We start from the raw sequence: 26,917 nt of genomic DNA, 5'->3' as shown, positions 1-26,917 counted from the left end.
CTTGGTATATTAGAAGATCCTAAGGTGTTGTCTACAATGCTTTTGTAGAATGATTTAACACAAGTTCCATCTGTTATGGTTCAAACCATTTGACAAAAAAAGAAGTTTTACAATGTTGGCATTGGAAGCTTTATCTATAACATGCACACCATCATGCTCATGCTCATGACCAGACATATAACACACACACAACACATCACTTTCTGTTAATTACAATGATTGCCCATATTGCTTTCGAAAAGACCTTATTTAAGAAGATACTGTTTATTCAATGAAAACATCTAATACGAAAATTACACTGGAAATGTTATCATATGAATACTTTGTCTCTGAAAATGAATCACTGTGAATTCATTAATTTGTTTTCTGTCACCATTTGCCTGAGAAAAATTTTACCAAACATTTTCTGAGAAGATACAAACTTTGGATGTTCACTTATTTGGTAAATATTTATTGAGCATTGTGTGCTAGGGACTGAAATGGATGGGTACTATGCACTACCATTGGATGTGAGGCTGTGAGAGGCATGTTATAGAGTTTGGTCTTTAAGCTAAGAGCTGTGGGCTGTTGTAAGGTTTCAAGGGGGGGAGGCACTGTCAGATTTGTGTTTTGAAGATGTCATTCTGGCTGCAGTGTGGGAGGCTGATTGGCAGATCCAGAGTAGCTTAGTTAGGAGGCTATTTCCATTATTTTAAGTAAGAGGTTATGGTATCTTACTCTATGTGATGGAGAGAGGTAGACAGAGTTGAGAGCCATTGAGAAGGTCAAATCCATGATGCTGGGTGAGGGACTGGGTGGAGGTAGGAAGAGGGCAGTGGGTCTCTGACTGGTGTGGCAGAATGACTGATGTTGTGTTTACTCATATAGAAAATGCCAAAAGAAAACCTAGACTTTTTTCAGGGGCAAGGGAGGGATAATCATGAGTTTAATTCTTTTTCTTTTTTTTAAATATGAAATTTATTGTCAAATTGGTTTCCATACAACACCCAGTGCTCATCCAAACAGGTGCCCTCCTCAATACCCATCACCCACCCTCCCCTCCCTCCCACCCCCCATCAACCCTCAGTTTGTTCTCAGTTTTTAAGAGTCTGTTATGTTTTGGCTCCCTCCCTTTCTAACCTTTTTTTTTTCCTTCCCCTCCCCCATGGTCGCCCGTTAAGTTTCTCAGAAAAACAAATAATCCAGTGAAGAAATGGGCAGAAAACATGAATAGACACTTCTCATGAATTTAATTCAAATGAAATGAGCCTGAGGTGCCTTTGAAGCAGCCAAGTGGCTGGTGGGAAATGTAAATCCAGAGTTGGGAGGAGAGGCCTGCACTGCAGATACTCCTTTGGGAGTTGTCTCATAGAAGTGGCTGCTGAAGCTGCAGGCCCTGCAAAGACTGGCTGGGGAGAGAGTGTACAGCAAGGAGGAGAGGGCTCTCAGCAGTGAATAGGGGATGGAGGAAGGTGGGCCCAGAAAGGGGGCTGGGAAGGGGTATCTGGAGAGTAGGAGGGAGACCAGAGTGCTGCATCACACGGTTACAGAGAGAGGGTGCTGGAAGAAGGAGCAACTGGTCAGCAGAATTGAGTGCTGCGAAAAGGCAGTAACGCAAGGACAGTGGCATACACAGTGCACGAGAGACTTGCTTAACTCCAATGTCCACAGAGACAATGGGTTTAGAAGCCAGAGTAGAGTCAGGTCAGATGGAGAAGGATGCAAAGAGAGGCAGAATGAACATTGACACCTCCCTTTGTTTAAAGAGGAGGAGAGGCAAACCATAAGAGACTCTTAAATACAGAGAACAAAGGGAGTTTGATAGAGGGGAGGTAGATGGGGGGGATGGGCTAAATGGGTGATGGGCATCAAGGAGGGAACTTGTTGAGACACGAACTGGGTGCTATATGTAAGTGATGAAATCACTAGTTTCTACTCCTGAAACCAAGACTACACTGTATGGCTTAATTAATAATTAATTTGAATTTAAATTATAAATAAATAGCCCCAAAAATGAAGTATTGTCTGTAAATTTCTTAAGATGGAGCTGGTTCGTAATAAACATTCAATAAATGGTGGCTGCTATTCTTATTATTTTTAAAAAAATTTTTTCCAATGTTTATTTTTATTTATTTATTTATTTTAATGTTTATTTATTCTGAGACTGAAAGGGCGGACCTACGCCGGCCGACTCCATCTTGTTCTGTGTCCTCCACCTTGACCATGCCTCCTCCCCTTGAGTAACCTCCTACTCACCCATTCAAACTTCCCAATCAAAACATGCCCGGTGACCTGCGTAACAGGACTCCGACCCTTCCCCAGCCATTGGCTGAGGCCACAGCCATTACCTCACCAACTGCCCCTAGACCCCAATAAAACCTTTGTGCTTTTGGAACTCGCTCTTTCTCCTTGGTATCTCACCGCTGCGTCGGTGCAGTAGGGGATTGAGCTCGAGCTAGGTCGAATAAGGCTCTTTGCTTTTGCATCGGACTTGGCTTCCTGGTGGTCTTTGGGGATCACAAATTCTGGGCATAACATTTGGGGGCTCGGCCCAGGATCCCCAAGATCCTCGAGGGACCCCCGACCCGGAGAGCCTGACTGGCCACGGTTAGTGTCTGTTCGTTCCATCTTTTCTGTGTGAGCTCATTTCTGAGATTCTGGTAGTGCCCGACGCGGTCTAAGTGGACGCACTGGAGGACCACGGGCCGGGAGTTTTGGAAGACGTTCCGATCCTCCCTTTTGGAGGGACGTGGAATCCCCTCATCGGTTCTGGAGGGACGTGGAATCCCCTCAAAGGTCTGAGATGAGGTGGGTCGCTCCCGCCGGTCGGCGTGAGGCTGTTGTCTAGCTTTCAGTTTAGGAGGGACGTGGAATCCCCTCATCGGTTTTGGAGGGACATGGAATCCCCTCAAAGGTCTAAGCTAGCTTTCAGTTTTGCTTCCACGGAGTTGGAAGACTTTCCAGGGGCCCTCTGTTTGTCTGTTTTTGTGTTTCTCTGTTTTGTTCTGTGGACTTACTGGATGGACGTTATGGGACAGACTCAGACTACTCCTCTAAGTATTATGATTGATCACTTTAAGGATGTGAGGGGAAGAGCTAACAACCTCAGTGTGGAAGTCTGAAAGGGCTGGTGGCAGGTTTTTTGTTCTAGCGAGTGGCCAACTTTCAATGTCGGATGGCCACCAGAGGGGACCTTCGACCTCCCTACCATCCACCGAGTCAGGAGTATCATTCTCGGCCTAAGACGGGCCATCTTGATCAGCTCCCTTACATTATCACTTGGCAGGACCTTGTAGAAGACCCACCCTCTTGGCTTAAGCCCTTCCTAGCCCCACTCCCTCTGGAGCCAAAACCCATTCTTGCTTTGCAAGGGACAAAGAAGAAGGAAAACAAGAAAAGTCTTACCCAGCCTTCAACACCCCTCTACCCTGTCCTACGGGGGGGGACTGAAGAAGAATTAATTTTTCCTCCCCCGTATAACCCCCCTAGGATGCAGGAAGAACACCATCCTCCCCCTCCGGGGGAGGCAGACGCTGTTCCGAGAGCGGGAGGCTGAAACGCTCCAGTGGGAATCCGCCCGCCCTTTACCAGACAAAGGGCCTGGAGGGAGCAATCCGCCTCTGCCGCCGACTCCACTATTCTGCCCCTGAGAGCCACCGGACCCCCAGACGTGGAGGGGAATCAGCCCCATCACTATTGGCCTTTCGCCACTAGTGACCTCTACAATTGGAAAGCTCAGAATCCCAAGTTTTCTGAGAAACCGGCAGGGCTTATCGATTTATTAGACTCTGTTCTTTTTACCCATCAGCCCAAGTGGGATGATTGCCAGCAGCTTTTGCAGGTCCTGTTCACTACTGAAGAAAGAGAAAGAATCCTCAAAGGGGCCTGAAAACTAGTTCCGGGCGCAGACGGGAATCCCACCACCAACCAGACTCAGATAGATGCCTCCTTCCCCTTAACTTGGCCCCAGTGGGATTTCAACACGGCAGAAGGTAAGGAGAGTCTCCAGGTCTACTGCCAGACTCTAATGGGGGGGTCTCCGAATGGCTGCTAGAAAGCCAACCAATTTGGCCAAGGTAGGAAATGTACAACAGGGAAAAGATGAATCTCCCACTGCCTTTTTAGAACGGATCATGGAGGCATTCCGTACCTATACCCCCATGGATCCAGAGGCTCTGGAAAGCAAGGCAGCTGTTATCATGGCCTTTGTAAACGAATCGGCCATAGACATTAGGAGAAAATTACAGAAAATATATAGACTAGGAGAAAAAAGTCTGCAGGACTTACTGGTGGTAGCCAAAAAGGTATATAATAACCGGGAGCCTCCTGAGGACAAGCAGGCTCGCGCCATGGCAGCTGCCAGCAGTAAGCAGACTCGAGACCTGGCCAGAATACTACTAGCTACCACTGCTGACTCCCCTGAGGAACGAGACCGCCGTCTCCGGCAGCTGGCAGACGACGCAAGAAAAGGTAAAAGAACCACCAAGGGGGGGAAGCAGAGGCTGCAGAAGGATCAGTGCGCATACTGCAAGGAGATAGGGCATTGGGCCCGAGATTGTCTGAAAAGGGCCGGCGGGAAAGGAAGCAAGACTGATCGAGTAAAAGTCCTAGAGCTAGATGAACTAAGTGATTAGGGGAGTCGGGGTTCGGACCCTCTCCCCGAACCCAGGGTAACTCTTAAAGTGGAGGGGACCCCTGTTGACTTCCTTGTCGACACCGGAGCACAACATTCGGTCCTCCGCACCCCACAAGGAAAACTAGCCAGCAAGAAGTCCTGGGTACAAGGGGCAACTGGTATGAGCCAGTATTCATGGACTACCCGAAGAACAGTAGATTTGGGAACGGGCCGGGTATCCCACTCCTTTATGGTAATACCAGAATGCTCCTACCCGCTGTTAGGACGGGACTTACTGACCAAGATTGGAGCTCACATAACTTTCAGACAAGGGGGGGCCTCAGGTCACCGATGGCAAGGGCCACCCCATCCAGGTCCTGACCATGAAACTGGAGGATGAATACTGCCTCCACCAGGAGGCGCTCCCGAGAGAGGATAATATAGACAGATGGCTACAAGAATTCCCCTTGGTTTGGGCAGAGACGCGGGGGTGGGGGGGGGGGGTGGATAAGACTTGCCGCTCACAGGACCCCGGTCCTGGTAGAGCTCAAGCCAGGAGAGAGTCCGGTAAGGATCAAACAATACCCCATGTCTCAGGAGGCCGGGAAGGGGATCGAGCCACACATCCGGAGACTACGAAGCCTAGGGATACTAGTTCCTTGCCAGTCTCCCTGGAACACCCCCCCCACTGCCGGTCAAAAAGCCTCACACAAATGACTACCGACCGGTACAAGACCTCCGGGAAGTAAATAAGGGGGTCACGGACATACATCCAACTGTTCCCAACCCACATACCCTCTTGAGCTCCTTGGCGCCCTCCAGGGTCTGGTATACTGTACTAGATTTAAAGGATGCCTTCTTCAGTCTGCCGCTGGCACCCCAGAGCCAACCCTTGTTCGCCTTTGAGTGGCATGATCCGGAGGAGGGCTACAGTGGGCAACCCACCTGGACACGGCTGCCTCAGGGATTCAAAAATTCGCCCACCATCTTCGACGAGGCACTACACGAGGACCTGGGTGAGTACAGAAGGGAGCACCCTGGCCTCACCGTCCTACAGTACGTAGATGACATCCTGATTGCTGCCTACACGGCCAAAGACTGTGAGCTAGGGACCCAGGACCTGCTGGCTACCCTGGGGGCCTTAGGGTACCGGGCATCTGCGAAGAAGGCTCAGATATGCAGGGAGAGGGTAAGTTACCTGGGATATATCCTGGAGGGCAGACAGCGGCGGTTATCAGATGCCAGAAAAGAAACTGTCCTAAAGATCCCTACTCCCACCTCCCGAAGTAAGGGAATTCCTAGGATCAGCCGGCTACTGCCGCCTCTGGGTTCCAGGTTTTGCTGAGATCGCCAGGCCCCTATATGAAGCTACCAAAGTGGGGAAAACATTTAAATGGGCTGAAAAAGAAGAAACTGCCTTTAATCAGTTAAAAAAGGCCCTCCTAAGTGCCCCAGCCCTGGGCCTACCAGACATTACGAAGCCCTTCCACCTCTTTGTAGACGAACATAAGGGAATAGCAAAAGGGGTTCTAACTCAAGCCTTAGGCCCTTGGAACTGCCCAGTGGCTTACCTGTCCAAGAAACTAGACCCAGTGGCTGCCGGGTGACCGCCATGCCTAAGAATTATTGCGGCGACAGCACTCCTAGTCAAGGACGTTGACAAACTGACCCTAGGACAGGAAATCTGGATCATGACCCCACACACTATTGAAGGGGTCCTGAAACAGCCTCCTGATAGATGGATGAGTAACACATGTATGACTCATTACCAGAGCCTCCTACTCAACCCTCCACGAGTGTGGTTCCACCCCAGTGCAGCCCTCAATCCTGCAACCCTGCTGCCCAACCCTGCCCGACCCTGACCCTGACCTAGTGGGCCCTGCTCCACTACATGGCTGTGTGGGAATCCTGGAACAAGTACATGGATTCCGGACGGACCTGACCGATCCCTCCTGGATGCCGAGGCTACTTGGTTCACTGATGGCAGCAGCTTTGTGCGAGACGGACACAGGTATGCGGGTGCAGCGGTGGTCACCGAAACGGACACCGTATGGGCAGAGGCTCTACCCTCCGGAACGTCAGCCCAGCGAGCGGAGCTCATAGCCCTCACCAAGGCGCTGATGCTGGGAGCTGGAAAACGGCTTAACATCTACACAGACAGCCGTTATGCGTTTGCCACAGCTCATATTCATGGGGCAATTTATCAGGAGAGAGGGTTACTGACGGCAGAAGGACGGACTATAAAAAATAAGCAGGAGATACTTAACCTGCTTACAGCCTTATGGCTTCCTGCCAAGGTAGCCATTATCCACTGCCAAGGGCACCAAAAAGCTGATAAACCAGTAGCTAGAGGTAATCGAAAGGCTGAACAGGCAGCCAAGGCAGTAGCCCTTACTTCAGTCCCCACCATGACCATACAACTACCGGACCCGGGAGACCCAGTTTTACCAGACCAGCCCAAATACTCCCAGGAGGAGTTACAGCGGATCAAGAAACTCCCCATGGCCCAGGAGATAAAGGGATGGTGGTATACACCTAACAAGGAGCTCGTGCTGCCAGACCGGCTTGGAGTCTCAGTATTAGAGCACATGCATCAGTCTACTCACATGGGGGCCCGAAAATTAAAAGACTTAATCCGACATGCCGGAATCAAGATTCACCAACAGGACACCAAAATAGAGCAAGCTGTATCTGCCTGCAAGACCTGCCAACTCACCAACGTGAGAGCCACCTCAAATAAAAAAAAGGAACCAGGCTCAGAGGCACCAGACCAGGAGCCCAATGGGAAGTCGACTTCACTGAAGTCAAACCAGGAAAGTATGGTTATAAATATCTTTTAGTATTTACAGACACCTTCTCTGGCTGGGTGGAGGCATACCCAACCAAGCATGAAACGGCTCAGACGGTGGCTAAGAAGCTACTAGAAGACATCTTACCCAGGTATGGTTTTCCTGCCATGGTAGGATCAGACAATGGACCAGCTTTTATCTCACAGATAACACAGGCAGTAGCCAAGGCGGTGGGGGCAAACTGGAAATTACATTGTGCTTATAGGCCCCAGAGCTCAGGACAAGTAGAAAGAATGAATAGAACCCTAAAAGAGACCCTTACGAAATTAACCATGGAGACTGGCGGGGACTGGGTGACTCTCCTACCGTATGCCCTTTACCGGGTTAGGAACACTCCTTACACCTTGGGTTTTACTCCCTACGAGATCATGTTTGGCAGGCCACCCCCTATTATTCCCAACCTTTGAGCTGAACTTCTTGCGGAGTTTAAAGATCAAGAACTTTTTCTTTCCTTGAGAGGGCTCCAGAGGGCGCACGAGGACATTTGGCCGTGCCTCCGTGCCATCTACGAGGCTGGCCCGACACCTCATCAGTACAGGCCAGGAGACTGGGTCTACGTCAAGAGGCACCACCGAGAGACCCTCGAGCCGCGCTGGAAGGGACCCTACATCGTGGTGCTGACAACCCCCACCGCTCTCAAAGTAGACGGCATCACGACCTGGGTCCATCACACCCACATTTGGCCAGCAGACCCCTCCTTGATCTGGAAGGACTTCGTCACGCTATGGGCTGTCAATTGGGACCAACACAACCCACTCAAGCTCAAGCTACAGTGCATTCGGCCCACCTAATATTGGTAACTCTGTTAACTCTGCTTGTCATTGCTCATGCTGCCAGGAGTCCCCACGCCCCCCAAAACATCACCTGGCAGATCATAGACACCAGCTTGGGGACAATACTTAATCAGACCTCCCAGAGCCACCCCAGGGACACTTGGTTCCCAGAACTTTGCGTAAACCTCCAAACTCTGTTCCCCTTGTCACCATAAATGCAGCCGGTCCCATGATTGGGTCCGTAAGCTACATGACAAAGGGGGAATGAAAGGGCGGACCTACCCCGGCCTACTCCATCTTGTTCTGTGTCCTCCACCTTGACCATGCCTCCTCCCCTTGAGTAACCTCCCACTCACCCATTCAAACTTCCCAATCAAAACATGCCCGGCGACCTGCGTAACAGGACTCCGACCCTTCCCCAGCCAATCAGCTGAGGCCACAGCCATTACCTCACCAACTGCCCCTAGACCCCAATAAAACCTTTGTGCTTTTGGAATTCGCTCTCTCTCCCAGGTATCTCACCGCTGCGTCGGTGCAGTAGGGGATTGAGCTCGAGCTAGCTCGAATAAAGGCTCTTTGCTTTTGCATCGGACTCGGCTTCCTGGTGGTCTTTGGGGATCACGAATTCTGGGCATAACAAGACAGAGACAGAGCACGAGTGGAGGAGGGGCAGAGAGAGAGGGAGACACAGAATCAGAAGACTGAGCTGTCAGCACAGAGCCCGATGCGGGGCTTGAACTCACAAACCCTGAGATCATGACCTGAGCCGAAGTCGGCCGCTCAACTGACTGAGCCGCCCAGGTGCCCCATGCTATTCTTATTATTACTAAAAACAAATAAAGAGAGGATGAGAGGTAGAGCAGTAGGTGGAGGAAAAGGAAAGGATAAGCCACATGAGTGTGTTTAAAAGCCAATGGGAGGAATCAATTGGGAGGAAGAAACTGAATAGGGAAGAGGGTAATCTATAGGAGAAGGTAGGAAGGATGAGATCCCACCTATGCAAATATTACCATCCTCTTGAGATATTGGATGACTTTATTCTCTGTGGCTGCTAAAGGCACCTATATGTCATTTACATAGATGAGTTTGTGGCTGAAAAACACATTTCTTTCCTTTCCTAACGTTAGTTATATAGGTGAACAAAACGTTAGGATTACTCTGCAAGGTGATGGCCACAGCTCTCCTGAAATATTTTAAGCGCTTTATTTTAGAACTACATAAAAGTTCTTTAAATCAATGTTATCTTAAGGTGGTGTAGTGATAAGAGACTGGTTTACTCCTTTTAGTCTGCCTTTTGAAAGCATGCTTCTGCTCCATAGACTGGCTTGACTCAGCTTATTCTCCAAGTGAAAAGGACACATTCCCATGTGTGATGATTTGTTTGTGGAGAACCATGGGCTGACTAATGCTTGGCTACAAGTATAAGGCCATCAGACGCTTTTACCCTATGTCAGGATAAGATTGTTAACCCCATATGATAAGGCAGAAGGATCAGGAAAGTGACGAGAGATAAAGAATAGAAATTAGCCCCTGAAGGGTGCTAGGTTACTGAGCTTAGTTTATTTCCCATCGAGGCTGACATGTTCTTAGCGCGTTTACTATGGACTCTGTGTACATGTGTGTATTGAAACCTCTTAGTAAAATATTGAAATTGGGTATCCATAGGATGTTAAAATCCTGTGCACAGCAACATTTTCTTCTTATAAAGATTTATTTTGCAAAAGTTGCTACTTTAAGGTTTCAGTTCAGTGTCTATTTAATTTTAAGAAGGTATTGGATTTTAAAGTTGCATTTCAAAACAAATCTTCCACACTCACTCTATCATTTACATAATCCACGAATTACTTGGTATCCATACATCAAATGCTTGTTAAACACTACTATGTACTGGGTACTGAGTACTGTGTAGGGCATAGAAAGATGAATAACCCATACTTCCTCTTCTCCTGTTCACTGTCCAGTCAGGGAAGATTAGTAGCAACATGCTGTGTGTGCTGAAGTGTGGGAGAATAGAAAGAACAGAGGAGAGGAATTTATTATCTGGGGGTAGTGGTGTTTCCGTGTGTGTGTGTGTGTGTGTGTGTGTGTGTGTGTGTGTGTGAGAGAGAGAGAGAGAGAGAGAGAGAGAGAGAGAGAGCGCAAGTGAGCTGTGAGTGTGTGGGAAGGTTTAAAAGAGAGAGGCATGCCCGTGTCAGAAAGGCATAGAACAGGAAAATGGGAAGAGAGGGAAAAGAAAAAAGATTTCAGGATAATAATTAATCTGAGTCACTATGTATGTATTTATTTTGTCATTAAATAATTGAAAGTATCTTCGAACAACAAGCTGGCGTTCAATTTTATGCAGTGAATGCATATTCAGTAGTCTCTAACAGTAGGTAAATGTGAAAATGTGAGGTTATCCTACATAAGCACTGTCCTACTTTTGGGACTCTACCCATGTGTAGGACATAAGGCAATATTCTAACATACATAGTAGGAGGGAAGGCATCACAGGGCAAACCTAGCCACTACATAAATCCAAAATGGAGTTTTCTTTTTTGTTACCTTCAAATTACTGTGAAAGTTGATAATGACATTCAATGTTTCCATACTAATGGACTCACAGAGGTATTTGTGACCCATAGATTGGGTCCTCAGAGGCCATTGAGCCCATTTTCACATTGGTATTTGGAGTGGAAAGTTATCTAGCCCACACTGAAGGTGTCCGGCAAAGGAGAGACACAATGGCTATTACCAGTTTGCGGTGTGTGAAGAAAATCTCCTGGGAGAGCTCTTTCTTTTCTTCATATCATTTTGCAACCATCTCCATTTGCCCGTATAATGGAGCCTGCTTCTATAGCACAAATATTTGAAATCACGTTCTAAAGAGGAATCGTGATAGAAGGCTGTCTAAAAAAAATGCTTTCATTTTCTTTTATAACCTAAGGAGACCTCTTACAGACGATCACATTCAACATCTAAATATCTAGTGACTAAGAGAGTAATCACACTGGGGAGTGCTCAGATTTATAGAGGAGGACACGAATGCCAAAACCGAGATGTCTCTAAGTTATTTTTTCTAGGGTGTAAGAACATAGGCATCCCACGTGTCTTGAGAAATAAGAGTGAAAGTCACGACCTAGTCCTTCCTCCTCCTTTTAACAAATGTGACTGAAGCCAGATGTGTTCCAGGATGATGCTGACTAACTGTTACTGCTAACATGCACTAGCAGTTCCAAGACATGAGGGCAACTGATAAAGGGGATTTGCTTGGTTTTCCAGAAGTAAGTTCTGTTCTGTTCTATCCACTTGCTCAATCTCTATTCTCTCATTCATGTGTAGTAATAGGATTGGCAATAAACACCACCAGGCAAATCTCAGAGGACTCGAGTTATTACAGTGATTTTCTAATTGTCTATTCTGTACTTTTATAAAATGATTATCAGAAACTGAGTCAGCAATTGGAAGGATTGGAAATAGCTTCTAGGTACGTATTTCCTGCATGTGATGATTTCCCACACATTATCATAACAAAGCCCCTGTTCTTCTTTAAGTGGAATAAGTCATCAGAGAGGTAGATATTATAACACTGTAGAATTTCCAATACTTGGAATGGGAATATACTTGGAATATAATTGGAATTTCCAATACTCAATGTCCTCAATTTGGATTTGCCTAAGAGGTTGAAATCTCAGGTTCAGGAATTAGGCTGCACTGAATCTTGGTTCTACCACTTGGTGGCTATGTGACCTTGGGAAAATTACTTGACCTCTTTGTGTTTCAGCCTCCTCATCTGTAAAATGGAGTCAATAATAATAAGAAAAATACTCAGCTCATTGTTGGTATGATAAATGACAGCAATTATAACAATTTCATTTTTAGACTTTAGACTACTGTAGCATTCAGTTTTTTCTAAGTTTATCTGCATCTAATGGATTCAAAGTATATTTTACTGACTATCAGATATTAAATGCCTGTGAATGTCTGTATGTTGCTAGGAGTGCTGGTGGGTGATAAGACTTTAATCTGAAAAAAGGGAATGTACTTAGGTGACCATGTAAGCCAGATGATTTGCTGTCAATTTCTGAATGGGTCCTCTAGTTTGGTCTACACACTGTTAAGGAGGATTTATATTTTAGGATGTCTTTCCTGATGTCTAATTGAAATTTTATAAATGCCTCATGTTTTATTTCTCATTTATGGAGATGCTAAACAGCACTTTTTGTTTTATATTGGAACAATGAATACTTGACAGCAATTATTTTACCATTTGTCAGTACTTAAAAAATAATACAGTTTTTTAAAAAATTTCTTTTGTCTTAGGCTCCCCTATCCTACTTCTTTAAACCCATCCTCTCAGAGGTTGAACCCCGTGAGGGGAATCTGGACTCTGAGGGCATTGATTAAATCCAGAGCAGTAACAAGACTCAGGTACAGTCTGTCAGGGGCTAAGCTGGGGGCTATTTGTTTTTTATATATTGACTTACCTCAGGGAGGAAAGAAGCCCCATCTTCATTTACCAGATTTACAATGCACTGGGTATGCTATAGTGATGTATTTGATTTGATTAATACATAATCACAATCTTGAAACATCTTACTTTAATATTTGAGGCATATTTGATTTTGTCATCTCCAAATATTATTCATTCATTCACTCACTCAGCAAGTATTCATTCCCTGCTATAAACATACAAGGAAGTATGCTAGCCTTTTCCATATATGCCTTCTGGCCCTAACTGGATTATGAACCCCTTCAGAGCAGAGATATTGCACCTTACTCATATTTTATACCAAGCCTTGGCCTGCAGAAGACATTCAACCCATACAACAAACATACATTACGTAAATGAAAAGTAGGATTCGGGTACTATGTTTGCTGTGCATAACAAAATAATAAAATATTTATTCCTATGTCTCGATCATCTTTAAAATTCAAGAACATGAATGTAAATATTGTCTCCATGAATAATATGTGTCGGCAGCATTATGTTAGACCTTTCATTTCTATGAAATGTATAATCTAGATGCTTACATAAAAATAAGATGAGATCAACAACTTACATACATTTTTCAGGGAATCAAGAGTTTTTGGTGAAAATAATAGTTGAACATAGGATTTCTCTCAGACTCACATCCCCTTTCATGTAGCAAAAGGAAATGAACAAAGAAAGCTAAGCACACTGAAGTTTTTAGGGCCAAGCATTTTGATTCAATATGTTCTGCTATAAAATATTTGGCCTTGTTTGAATTTTTATTGCTATATGTTCTCAGTCTATATTTAACTGTGAGAAACACAAGTAAGAAAGAGTAAATGTGCAAACTGTTCTTTTCACGTGTATGGCAGAGAATTTGAGAAAGCATATATTAAAGGAACACTTTGTGTTTTTAACTTCCAGCCCCTCTTCTGAGGCCTCCGTTGGCCAGATATGATTAAATGCTTATTGAGCTAAGGACTCAGCTTACTTGGAATGAGAATTCTTAAGGGTCTCTCAGAGCCATCTAGGATAAGCACCCTACTTCGCCATGCTCTCAAATAAAGTTTCTTTCATGCTGTTTTCCATAGGTGGAATAAGGTCTAATGAGAAAGTTTTATAATGGAGACATTCAATTCCCCAATTCCTTATTTGCTCAAATTAACTTTTTAAAAATTGGGGTGTTCACTCTGGCATCAGCTCAGTGCAGACTCTGTAATCAGCCAACAATCTGTGCCTCACAAAGCCTGCCATCCTGCACTGCCAGCCTCTTCCATCCACAACTTTTCCGTGGGCGAATACAATTCAGCTGGTGCCTTTCCATGAGCCCCTCACAGCTCCATCTGGCCAAATAAACAGACTTTCTTCCATTCAGTCTTAACTTCTCGGCAGTTAGCAAGAAAATAGACTTGCCACAATGGGTAATCTTTAAGATGCTCAACATCCTAAAACGAAAGGAACGGGTACAGGTGGTGCAATCTGTGGCTCTCTAGAGAGTGGCTCATCTCCAAAGTGGCTTTGGGCTCAGCAGTGTTTTATCGTTGTTCTCTTGGTTGAAACTGCAGTTCTCGAGCACTGTCAGTGGTGAGAACTCTTTGTCCTCAGAAGGCAAATGAGTGATGAAATACTCCAAGGACAGCATAATTTGTGAAAACAGACTTATTATCAACCTAACTCCACTGGTCAGATTGGAGCAAGTGTAACCAGGAAGGCAGAATGGTGGAGTGGTTAAGAGCATGGGCCCTGCAGTCAGACTGAGTTCAAAACCTGCTGCTATTAATATATTACCTGTCTGACCTCAGTTAATCAAATTGCTCTGTACCTCAGTTTCCCCATAAGTAAAATGGAGATAATATCAGTACCAACCTGATAAGATCATTGTAAATGTTAATGAGCTATAGCTGACATGTTTAGCACAGGGCTTGGCTTATTTTTAATAACTGTTAAAAATTGTTATTTTTAACTAATTGTTATTTTTAGGCAAAGTCAGTAGACCAAATTCTTTGGGCAGCAGAAACAGAGGGAAAGGGTGAATAACAGCTAGGAAGGTATTCCTCAATTAATTCCTCACTCTTGAAATGTTTCACAGCAGAATCACAAGCAAAAGTGTAAGGGGTAGGGCGCCTGGGGGGCTCAATCAATTAAGGGTGCGACTTTGGCTCAGGTCATGATCTCAGGGTGTGTGGGTTCAAGCCCCACGTCGGGCTCTGTGCTGACAGCTCAGAGTCTGGAGCCTGCTTCGGATTCTGTGTCTCCTTCTCTCTGCCCCTCCCCCACTCATGCTCTGTCTCTTTCTCTCTTGAAAATAAATAAATATTAAAAAAATGTTTTTTAAAAGTGTAAGGGGTGACCACGAGATGACAGGGTTGTGCATGCACTCACTCCTTTAGCGGCATCTCCTTTCTTTGAGGTTTTTGACAGAACACCTCTTTTTCACTAACCCTCAGGGTCATCTGGACTGAAATGAATGCTTTCAGGACAAAATAGCCGGTACTACTTTCTTGATGACTACACATAAGGTGTTGTTTCTCTTGCTCGTTTCTGGTTTATGTTTCTCTCCCTTTCAACATCTTCCCTTTCTCTCACTCCCACTCTGGGGAAATACCTCTCTCACCATGAGGCAGAGGCCACCAGGCATACCTCTGTGCATTATTACAACTTAGGACGTTCATGCAAGAAGAAGGCCGGTTAGAATGGCAGGGCTCATAGGTCCCTGTAAACCCCAGGGGCACAAGTGATTCTGAGCAGCAAGAGGAAGGGAGGGGTCTCTCACCGGTCGCTTTCTCGGGGTTGTTGCACATGAAGCATTGCCATGCTCCTGCTGCTTCGCTGAAGCCAAATACATCAAAGAATCTCACTTCTTCCAGATGGAGCTGTACCTGGTCCAGATCCTGTTCCAGGAACACAAAGCACAAAGCACATAAGCTGATCTGCCTGCTACGTAGCATTCAGAGACTGGAAAAAAGGGATATGGGAGCAGTATGGCCAGTACTCAGACTCAGTGCTAAGGACAAGGAGGGAGCATTGAGAAAACCTGTCTGAGCCCATCTTGCAAAAGAGCACCTATCTCAAACCCTTCCAAGGGACTTCTCTTAAATGCAGAGGACAGTGATCGTGGGCCCCAGAGCTAGGCCCCAGGGCTCGGGGGTGGGGCCTGAAGTTGTCCAACATTTTCTTACATCTAATGGCAACTCCAGAATTTCTAAAAAGAAGGGGTACGCAAGGGACAGCGTGGTTGATAGGAAAGTTGTAGGGGAGTTTGTCTGTTATTTACACTTTGCACAAAATTGAGGATCCATTATCCATATCAAAACATTATTTTTGTTAGGTTGGCTTCGTAGGTGGCTGGTGGGAAATATGGGAGAGGGCTTAATCCCTCAGCCCTTTGCTCCGGCACTGTTTTAGTTTTATATTTTATCTTAACGGTATATGCAAATCCTGAATTATATTCCATGGTGCAGCTGTATTGGTTTTAATAGAAAATAATGTCTTAAATTACTTATCAGTAAATTAATTAATTTTCCCCCTCCCAAAAGCTGAGTTGAATGGACACACCAAGAAGACTGGCGCTGTTTTATGTGCCCTGTGGCATCGTGCCAATATGTTCCTGTTTAAGAGGCAGAGGAGAAACGTTCTATTACACTGTAAGTGGATGGAATACTATTAGCCTAACCAAATTAAATAGCTCTACTGTCCTCCTGAGGCTTTCCTATTATGTAAATGCCTTGTGTCCTCTGCTACAGGGTGGTCAGAACTGCGCTCTTAAAAGCTTGCTTTCCTCAGAGGGATTTAATGTCTTTGCTAGCCTTCCACGTGCCTAGCTGACTTATGTGTTTGTCCTCTGCAGAGTTGTGATTTTATTCCCCTTCCTCTGGTCCACACATTCTTATCTTCTACCCATAGTAACAGCTCTTAGTAAGCCCAAGAGCCAAAGGATGGAGGCACTGTTTGTGCTGCTTACGATGGCTCAAAAATAAAGAATGGGCAAGTGGCTCCTCAGTTTCTACCCCAAAGCTCCTGTTTCCCAGGCCTATGTTTCTTAACAGAGGTGAGAAATATGCCAAACCCTAAGAACCCTGCGAGAATAAAGATCTACTTTGTTCACAGTTGTATCCCCAGAATCTAGTCCAACATCAGGAATGGATTAACATTGGTTTGCAAGCCCAGTGCAAAGTTTTCCAATGAACCATATGAAAGTATTATGAACATTTAAAGGGAATTCTTTTAAGAGAACATTTACACTCACTGGAACATAAACACAATGAAGGCAGGGATTTTCTCTGTTATATTGGCTGCTATGATCTCAGCGCTAAAAATGCCTACCCCATAAGCAAGCATGAAATAAATATTTGTGGAATTATGAAAGGCATAAACTGGGACTAGAAAGAAATACTTTTCAGCATTCTTTATTAAGTCTATTATGGCTTGTGTTCTGGCATTAGACATCTTGGAGCCTCAACATGCTGAATATAGTATTTTGAGTTGCTAACATTTAATACCATTTTTTTTTTAAAGCATGTTCCCAAGATAAAGACTGAAGAAGCACCTGGGAGTTTTGCAGGTTTCAAAGGATGAAATCTATATTTAAATTTATGGGGGAAAAGCAGATGTTCATAAATCTCAGTTTCAGAACTGTGAAGTCTCTGAAGTCTATTGGCCATTGGCATGCAGATCACTTCTCTATTTCACACACAAGCGAGGATCAATTTTTCATTCACCACAAACACTGCTAACAAACAAAGTACTTAAAATAATACTTAAGGGTTCCTTTATTTTTCCTGTTCTGAGACCAGAAATGTCCCAGGTTGTTGCCTACAATCCACATTTGTCTTGGCAATAAGTTACTTAAAAAGTTTAGGACAGATGGCAAGCTACATCCCTGCGTTCAAGTTCTGAAGTCAAAAGCAGGCTAATTCTTTAGAGGATTTAGGTGTTATGCAAAGGGAACTGACTGAAGAAGATAGAGGGTAATTCTCTGAACTGTTGAAATCAGCAATAACAGCCAACCTTGAAGAGAGACAGATGCAACACATGTAGCTCCAAATATTGTTGGAAAATCAAAGCAAAATAAATCACAAAACAAGCAAACACAAACCATCAAATAGCGATACGTACATTTTTGGAATTTTGGTTTCTTGACGGTGCTTGAGGTCATTATTTCTCTCTCCTACTTATCTTCTTTACCCTCCTGGGTCTTATAATTTCTGAGGCCTTGCCCGAGAATTACTATATGGCTTTTTTTTTTTAATACCAAGAGAATTAAAATTGACTTATTTAGAGAATTATAAGCTTATTTTAAAACAACTAGACCCCAGAAGAATAATAAAAATCATTCATATCTAAATATAGTTCCTCCCTGAAGTACTTTAGTTCCATGGCATTGTGGTAGACAGACCCTAGGGTGACCCTCCCCCCCCACACACACACCATAATTCCCATCTTTTGGTGCTTATTCCTTCATGTAAACCCTTCTTAGGTGTGGGAGAGACCTGTGACTTGCTTCTGAGAAAATGACAAAGATGATATCAATCCCATGATTATGTTATTATGTACACAAACACATACACACCACACACACACTACACACACACACACACACACACACACAGACCTATCTTGTTAGCAGATGCATAAGGGAGACTCTCCTGTTGGCCTGAAGAAGCAAGGCCATGCTATGAAGTGCCTATGGACAGAGCCACAAGGCAGGTAACTGTGGGTGGCCTCTTGGACCTCAAGGCAGCCTTCAGCCAATAGCCAGTAAGAATTCCAGGTCTTTAGTCCTACAATCCCAAATAATGATATCTGCCAACAGCTTAACCACGTTTGGAAGCAGACCCTTCCCAGTCAAACCTCTAAATGAGATCACAGCCCAGCCAATATCTTGACTGCAGCTTTGTGAGACCCTGAGCAGAAGACCCAGCTAAGTCACAAGCAGACTCCTGACCCAAGGAAACTGTGGGATAACAAATATATGTTTTTTTAAGTTTCTAGGTTTGGGTAATTTGTTATGTAGCACAAAGACTCAATACCGACATTGTGCCATGAAGAAGGGAAGGTGACAGACACCCTGTTGGCCAATTCTCAATGAAAATGATGATTTTACTTAGAGAGGTCACATTCTTCTGAGAACGCTCCAAATCAGGCCTCAATAAAACCAGAAGAATATAAAGAAAAAGATACATAATCATAGTAAGAATACAGTAAGAAGGTTTTCTTGATAAATACCATCGAATTCAAAAGGGATAGAGGCCCCTGGAGGAAAAATGATGTTTTTAAATAGCCGATTAAATGAACGCTTCTCTATTTTTTTAAAAATCATTAACGGGAGTAGGAATTTGGAGAACTATATAAAAAGTCTCTTGCAAAGCCTCTTAGGGGAAAAATAGCCAAATAGCCTGGAAAGATGAGAGGATATTTACAACGTTATTTTGATGATAACGACAGCATGAGTCAATGCTATGGATTCTGTAAAAGTGCAAAGTGGCCTCTGGGTCTTATACAGTGGTCGATGTAGTGTGAGAGGGTATGGGGAAACAATTTTCCAGAAATCAGTGAAAGCATACATCTGGAAGAACTTTGGGTTCTGGTACATTTAAATTCTGTTTAAAGCTATTTTTTGCACAGATACAAAACATAGGATTGCCTCATGTGTTCTGTGTGCCTATGGTTAATGGGATCAACTCTAGGCACATACTTCAAGTATGCTTTAAGATATGTAAACAAGAGGTTTTTTACTTTTTTAACAATCTCCAATATTTGCACAAAATAGGAGGGCTTTATGTCTTTACAGCTATTTCTAGTGTACGAATTCTAACTATTTGGAGTCCAGGGTGTGCAAAAATTTATTGAGGGAAAAATTAATGAGTCATCCTTATATCACTTATCTTTATGTTATTCATATTGTCCCACATTGTGCAAGCATACATAGCGTCTTGTAAGAAACATACTGTGCACTGAATGAATAAACTAGCAAAAGAAACTCTAAAGAATATTTATGCTATAATTTAATTTTTAAATCAACTTCTGAAAAATATTACTATTCAATTTATAGCAATTAGTATTTATAGCACCTGGTGTCAGGAACCAAGGATAAATAGATGAAGGAGACATTGTCCTATATTCCAAGGATGTGATACAATAATGCATTGGGTGCATAGTATTCCTCACAGAGGAAAGCTGAAATACATCTTTATTTGTGATTGGTTATGATTTTATCTTCTTCTGGTGTGACTCTTTCAGCTCTCAACTGGATTAAAGCCCCCTTGGCAAGGAGACTAATTGCTTTCTTTTCTTTTCTTTTTTCTTTTATTGTTGAGAAAGAGAGAGAGTGAGCAGGGGAGGGCCAGAGAGAGAGGTAACACAGAATCCGAAGCAGGCTCCAGGCTCTGAGCTGTCAGCATTGAGCCCGATGCGGGGCTCAAACTCACAAACTGTGAGATCATGACCTGAGCCAAAGTCGCACGCTTAACCGACTGAGCCACCCAGGCACCCCAAGAAGATTAATTTCCATATTATTTTACAGCTTCTGAAAATACTGAATATATCACTTTGCTCATAATAGATGTTCAATGAATCTTTGTAAATGTTTACTAATTGAGACACACAGATTTTATTTCCCATTTATATCAACAGTAGCATTTAGGTTTTAAACTTTCATGTCTATTCAATTATGCCCACTAAGCCCTTTCAGTTATATTTTTAAAAAATATACCTGCATCTCTATGTGTGTTACAGGAATTCATTTTATTTAATTTTATAAAACAAGTTTTTAGAATAAAATGTTAGTAATTGAAGAATATTTGTCTAAATCCATCAATATAGCATGTTGACTGCTTGTTCTCAGCTTTTCCAAATCACTGGTTCTCAGGAGGTGTCGGTATCTGGAATCCCAGGGAAACTTGTTACAAACATCAAACACAGGTTCCATTCCTAGAAACCTAATGTGACTAGCCTGTGTTTGTGCCTGGGAATCTGAATTTCTAAACAAGCTCCTGGGTTATTCTGATGTGCAATGACTGGTGGTTAACCCTACATCCTTGGGAACAGATGAGGATGACTGATTTATTTCCATTAATCGGTATTTGAGGAATTTTTCAATCCTCTTGTGCATATGTTTATACTTTTCCACAGTAGTTTGGCTTCAAATGACAACATATACAATCTGGTTGCAAGAGCAAAAATTCCATTCTTGAAGATCAGAGACATTATTATTCCAAATTGTACAACTTGGAAAGAAGAGAAGAGGCGTGAAAATTGAAGCTGTTTAGGCTTATCTGAAAGTTGGCAGAAGGCTGGGATGTGTGAGGAAGGAGTGGGCAACAGGTGGGAGACAGGCTCTGAGCAGAGGCAGCAAGGGTGTTGAGCCAGAAGCACTCATAACATAATTCTGTATTCAATGTAGGTGTCACACACGCACTCTGTTCCATTGTCTCTCCTTTCTCTATCCCAGACTAATAAGGGAACTCTAGGTACATATGAGTATATAAGGTTAATGTGGCCAGCTCCTTACTAGTACTATAGATCACAGAATAGACTTGACTTTTTCCCTATCCTTTGAGTACCAGTGTGTTGGGACACTGCTTGTTGGCAAGTTGTGGCAATTCCAACCATGGGTCTGGCTCCAAGTGGCTGGAAGAAAGCATGTTTGATTCATTTCCGAGAGAAGTTTTGAAGAACTCTTTCATGTAAGAACCAACAAATATGATAGATTATTTGATTTGATTCAAAAAGTAAAGTTTTCACATTCACCTAGGGATCATGAGAAAATAATGTGAATATAAAATGTTGGCAGTAAACATTATAAGAGTTTAAAAAAAGCAGTTTAGGCAAAAGCTAATGTAAGCATATGGATTGAGTGGAAACTAAAGGTGGAAAATTGGGTGAAGCTTCATAAATGTTTGCTAAACCCACAATTACTTTCTTTATGAACCTAATTTCTTTTAAAATTTAGTCCATTAAAGGCAGCAAAGTATTTTTTAATCAGAGTGGAAGCAAGGACAAAAGATTACCAGTGTTCAAAATATGAAGAAAATTTGACATTTTTACAGTGGTGATAGCAGTAAAATGGAATCATTGGAACCACTGGCATGACAGCCAGCATCAATGGTTGCCACCTGCATTTAATAACTGTATACTGAGCATTTAGCACTGCTGTGTCCAGTAGTCCCCCCTTATCTGTGGTTTCACTCTCCAAAGTTTCAGTTACCCACTGTCAACCCCAGCCTGGAAGCAGATAATCCTTCTTCTGATGTATCATCAGTAGGTCAGTTGTAGCCTAAAGCTACTACGTCATACTCCCTGCATCATTCACCACAGTTCATCTCCTCACTAGGCACTTTATCACCTCCTGTCACTACAAGAAGAATATTGAGTACAGTATAATAAGATATTCTGAGAGACTACACTCACATAAGTTTTATTGTAGTATATTGCTATATTATTCTATTTCATTATTATTTGTTGTTGATCTCTTACTGTGCCTAATTTATAAATTTTTTTGTCATTTGTATTATTTTTTTAAAATATATGAAATTTATTGTCAAATTGGTTTCCATACAACACCCAGTGCTCATCCCAAAAGATGCCCTCTTCAATACCCATCACCCACCCTCTCCTCCCTCCCACCCCCCATCAGCCCTCAGTTTGTTCTCATTTTTTAAGAGTCCCTTATGCTTTGGCTCTCTCCCACTCTAACCTCTTTTTTTTTTCCTTCCCCTCCCCCATGGGTTCCTGTTAAGTTTCTCAGGATCCACATAAGAGTGAAAACATATGGTATCTGTCTTTCTCTGTATGGCTTATTTCACTTAGCATCACACTCTCCAGTTCCATACACGTTGCTACAAAGGGCCATATTTCATTCTTTCTCATTGCCACATAGTACTCCATTGTGCATATAAACCACAATTTTTTAATCCATTCATCAGTTGATGGACATTTAGGTTCTTTCCATAATTTGGCTATTGTTGAGAGTGCTGCTATAAACATTGGGGTACAAGTGCCCCTATGCATCAGTACTCCTGTATCCCTTGGGTAAATTCCTAGCAGTGCTACTGCTGGGTCATAGGGTAGGTCTATTTTCAACTTTTTGAGGAACCTGCACACTGTTTTCCAGAGCGGCTGCACCAGTTTCCATTCCCACCAATAGTGCAAGAGGGTTCCCGTTTCTCCACATCCTCTCCAGCATCTATAGTCTCCTGATTTGTTCATTTTAGCCACTCTGACCGGCGTGAGGTGATATCTGAGTGTGGTTTTGATTTGTATTTCCCTGAAGAGGAGCAATGTTGAGCATCTTTTCGTGTGCCTATTGGCCATCCGGATGTCTTCTTTAGAGAAGTGTCTATTCGTGTTTTCTGCCCATTTCTTCACTGGATTATTTGTTTTTCAGGTGTCCTAATTTATAAATTAACCTTTATCATAGGTATGTATGTAGAGGAAAAAGCATAGTATATATTTGGCTCAGTACTATCCATGGTTTCAGGGATCCACTGGGGGTCTTGGAATGTATCTCCAAGAATACAGCAGGGGGATTACTGTACTACCACGTGGTACTAGACCAAAGAGGGTGCTGATATGGAATGAGCTCAGTGAAGGGGCTTCCTTTTTCTCCTCTGGAAGTCAGTTAGCAACATAACCATAGTCTGCAGCCATGCAGGTTATTTTCTCTTATTTCCCCCTCATTATCCCTGATACCATTCTCATTCCCAGATGCTCCACGTCCCCTTTACGTAAGTGATTTTGGGTTTGATATATTTCTTCAAACATGTCTGGGTTCTTGAAAAATATGCTTACTGTGTTTTTCATTTTCATAAATGTTATGCCATGGACCACATTCCATTTCTTGCTTGTTACTCTCAAGAGTACATGGCATCGTGGGGCGCCTGGGTGGCTCAGTTGGTTAAGCGTCCGACTTCAGCTCAGGTCACGATCTCGCGGTCCGTGGGTTCGAGCCCCGCGTCGGGCTCTGGGCTGATGGCTCAGAGCCTGGAGCCTGCTTCCCATTCTGTGTCTCCCTCTCTCTCTGCCCCTCCCCCGTTCATGCTCTGTCTCTCTCTGTCTTAAAAATAAATAAACGTTAAAAAAAAAATTAAAAAAAAAAGAGTACATGGCATCGTATGTGTACTTAGTTTGTTGCCACTGCCATAGAATGATGTGGTGCACATCTGCCACTGTCGCATTTTAATGTAACCATTCCTCTAGTGATAGGCGCCAACTGTGCCCCATGTTTACACTTACATGAACCATGCAACAATGAATATCCTCATACACATCCCCTTGTGGACGTAAGAATTTTTCTGGATAATCATGCAGAAGTGGAATTGTTGGGGCGACTGGGTGGCTCAGTGGGTTAAGCATCTCAATTCGGCTCAAGTCATGATCTCATGGTCCGTGAGTTTGAGCCCCATGTCAGGCTCTGTGCTGACAGCTCAGAGCCTGGAGCTTGCTTCGGATTCTGTGTGTGTGTCTCTCTCTCTTTGCCCCTCCCCTACTCATGCTCTGTCTCTCTCTCTCTGTCAAAAATAAACATTAAAAAAATTTAAAAAAGAAGTGGAATTATTAGATCACAGGGTATGCTTAAGAATGCACAGAAAATCTGTTGGGTTTTTTTTTTTTTTATGTTTCTGCATAGTTTGGGCTTTCTGAGCAAATTTTACTAAAACTTGGGACTCGGGCTAAAAGAACAAGCTTGAGAAGTTAATTTATGACTTATTAGAAAGTGAGAGACCATTTAGAGAGATTTATCTTCCCAGAAGTATGTGTTTACATCTCAAGGTGGGGATGAGACCCAGGATTTAGAGACATGTCTAAGCTGTCAAGCTGGAGACACTGGTCTTATCCTCGCCCTGGAGAGATTTATTTATATTCCAAAAGGTAGAAAAACCCAGAATCTTTCCCAAGGAGCAAAAATTTTTCCCTCCTTCTTTCAGATGAGTGGGGGTGCTGGCCACCCCACCCCACCATATAAATATCCACATTCATATTCTCAGTATTTCTTTTCCTACGGTATGGACCTTTGCATGTGTAGGATGACACCATGTTCTCATTGTGTTGCCCAGGATTAATAATGGAAGCAAAGGGGAGTCAGTGAGGTTATTAGCTGTAAATAATCTGCTCTGCTCCAGAAATCTTGTTTGCATGAGGCATTAAAAATTGAACATCATGCATATCCTTAACTTCACTAAGTTCTGTTAAATTACTTGTCAGAATGATCCAATTTACATTCCCACCAGCACAATATGAAGAATTCCTTTTCTGCACCACAATGGAAGGCTTTTCTAGGCTCTGAAGTTTCTGGAAGGATTACTATCTAACAGTCCTTTCTTATATCTGAAATAGGCCATACTTTTGGTGGCCACAGTCATATTGGTCTGCTTGCATCAGAGGCTGGCAGTAAGTAGTCTCCAATGACTCCTTAAACCATTGCTTCTTAACCAGAGGAAAAATCAACCACATTTCTGTGGCAAATATTGCATTTTTTCCCATCTTTATTGCCTTTTGCTAACATAAGAAGTATCCCAAGATCTGGGAATCAGACCACCCATTTTAGGTACAATTATTTTAATACACAAGTACATACCAACATTTGGCCAGAGTCCAGTGTTACTTAAGAACTATCATTTTGTTGATGTGTTTACTACTTGGAGCAGTTACAATGGGGAAAAAAACGTACTTTGCTATGGATCTATGGAGAAGGCATTGCTTCCCATGATGTGAGAATTTCAAATGTCTCCACTTAGTCATTCAATGGGTAGAGCACAGCACTCAGCACTGATGAAGTAATAAGAGAACAAGGCAGATGTGATGTTGCACTACCCCCTCATAGAGAAATGGGTAAAGTAAACTCTGGTCTATTTACACAATGGAAAACTTTATAGATACTAAAATGAATGAGCTAGCTTCACATGTGTGAACAGACAGATATATTTTTAAAACAAAATGTTAAGCACAGAAAGGATATGCAAAAGATATGTGCACTATAACACATATGTAAAATTTTAAAACAGTAAAAAAATATCTGTGGAAATAGAAATAATACACACCAACCTCAAGAGAATATTTGCAATTCCTTTCTTCTGGCAAAGGGGAATATTTGAAGTAAATATGGAAGAAATGTAAACATCTCTTCTATCTTGTGATGGGAATGGGTATCATCTTTCTGCACTTTACTGAATTTATGAGCTGTTTCATAATAAAATAGAAAATAAAAGTGAGGCAGAGAACACAGTTCAATGAAGCAGAGACTGGCCAGGTTTAGGATCTGTCAGGAAGAAAGGTGCAGAACCTGGTGGGGGGCTTCCTTGGTATCCCTCAAATCTCTTATAGGGAAGTCCCCTTATTTTGCCTGTATGAGGCTGGTCTTGGTGGGGAAGATCAGTAAAGGACCATCTCTTTCTCTTGACTCTTGCATCTTAGTCTATGTGCATTTCTTCTTGTTGGGGGACTCCGCACTAAAGCTTCTTGTAATCTAGTTCTTCAAACTCAGGGACAAAGAGATGAACACAAAATGCTAAGTATTTTATTTCAAAGCATTAATGTTATGTTATTTTGTTTTAGAAAAGAAAATAAAGCAAACCTAAAGCTTTAGGTTTGCACCTAAAGCGTGCAAACACCAGCGTATGTCATAGGGAAGTGTTATGGAATGGATTAAATGACACATGATACATAGAAATAAGGGATTTTTTTTTTCCTGCGGAGTGGTATGACATAAAGAATGTAGATTTTGGAGACAGAAGATCTGACTTGGAGCCCCGCCACTGCCATTCACTAGCAGTTCTTGGGAAATAACTTAATTTCCTGGTGCTTTCAATGCAATTCTCATTCTGTAAAATGACTGGGATCCCTAAGCTGTCTCTTTCAGAGAGTTGTTGCCACAAATAAATTCATGGATAATTGCATCACTTTGTAAACTGTACAGAAATAATACAAAGTAGTGATAATGACCATGAGTTGAACAAAACAAGATAAGGAGCTCTTTTTTATGCATATAAAATAGAGGGTGTTTTTTTTTTAATCTCTTAGCTAGATAAATATGTAAATCTTTCTGAAATGAGTGACTTGTTTAAGAAACACTGATGTTAGGCGCCTGAGAAACATATTTTGTTTTCTAAAAGCAAGTAACACACTTATCTGTCTTTGTTAGTTTGTTGTCAAACCTAGGAATATTGGATGTAATGAGATGCAAACATAGAAGGATGTAATGCAACATGAACATTTGAAAGGGGAGTAATGACATGTGCATGTTTGATGGGGC

At 43.0% G+C, this 26,917-nt stretch overlaps 1 protein-coding gene across 4 annotated transcripts in view; it reads right to left on the bottom strand.

Moving 5' to 3' along the window:
- Window positions 1–26,917, bottom strand: part of VEPH1 (ventricular zone expressed PH domain containing 1) — a 242,511-nt gene that overhangs the window by 20,521 nt on the left and 195,073 nt on the right. For all 4 annotated transcript variants that reach the window (XM_042955580.1, XM_042955578.1, XM_042955577.1 and 1 more), the window contains exon 11: window positions 15,443–15,560. In XM_042955580.1, the coding sequence (XP_042811514.1) occupies window positions 15,443–15,560 (118 nt within the window). The remainder of the gene's footprint in view (window positions 1–15,442; window positions 15,561–26,917) is intronic.

Source organism: Panthera leo, chromosome C2 (assembly GCF_018350215.1).
Source record: "Panthera leo isolate Ple1 chromosome C2, P.leo_Ple1_pat1.1, whole genome shotgun sequence".
In the NCBI taxonomy this organism is placed as follows: domain Eukaryota; kingdom Metazoa; phylum Chordata; class Mammalia; order Carnivora; family Felidae; genus Panthera; species Panthera leo.
Note: the sequence above shows the minus strand (reverse complement) of the source record. Positions and strands in the feature narration are given on the sequence as shown.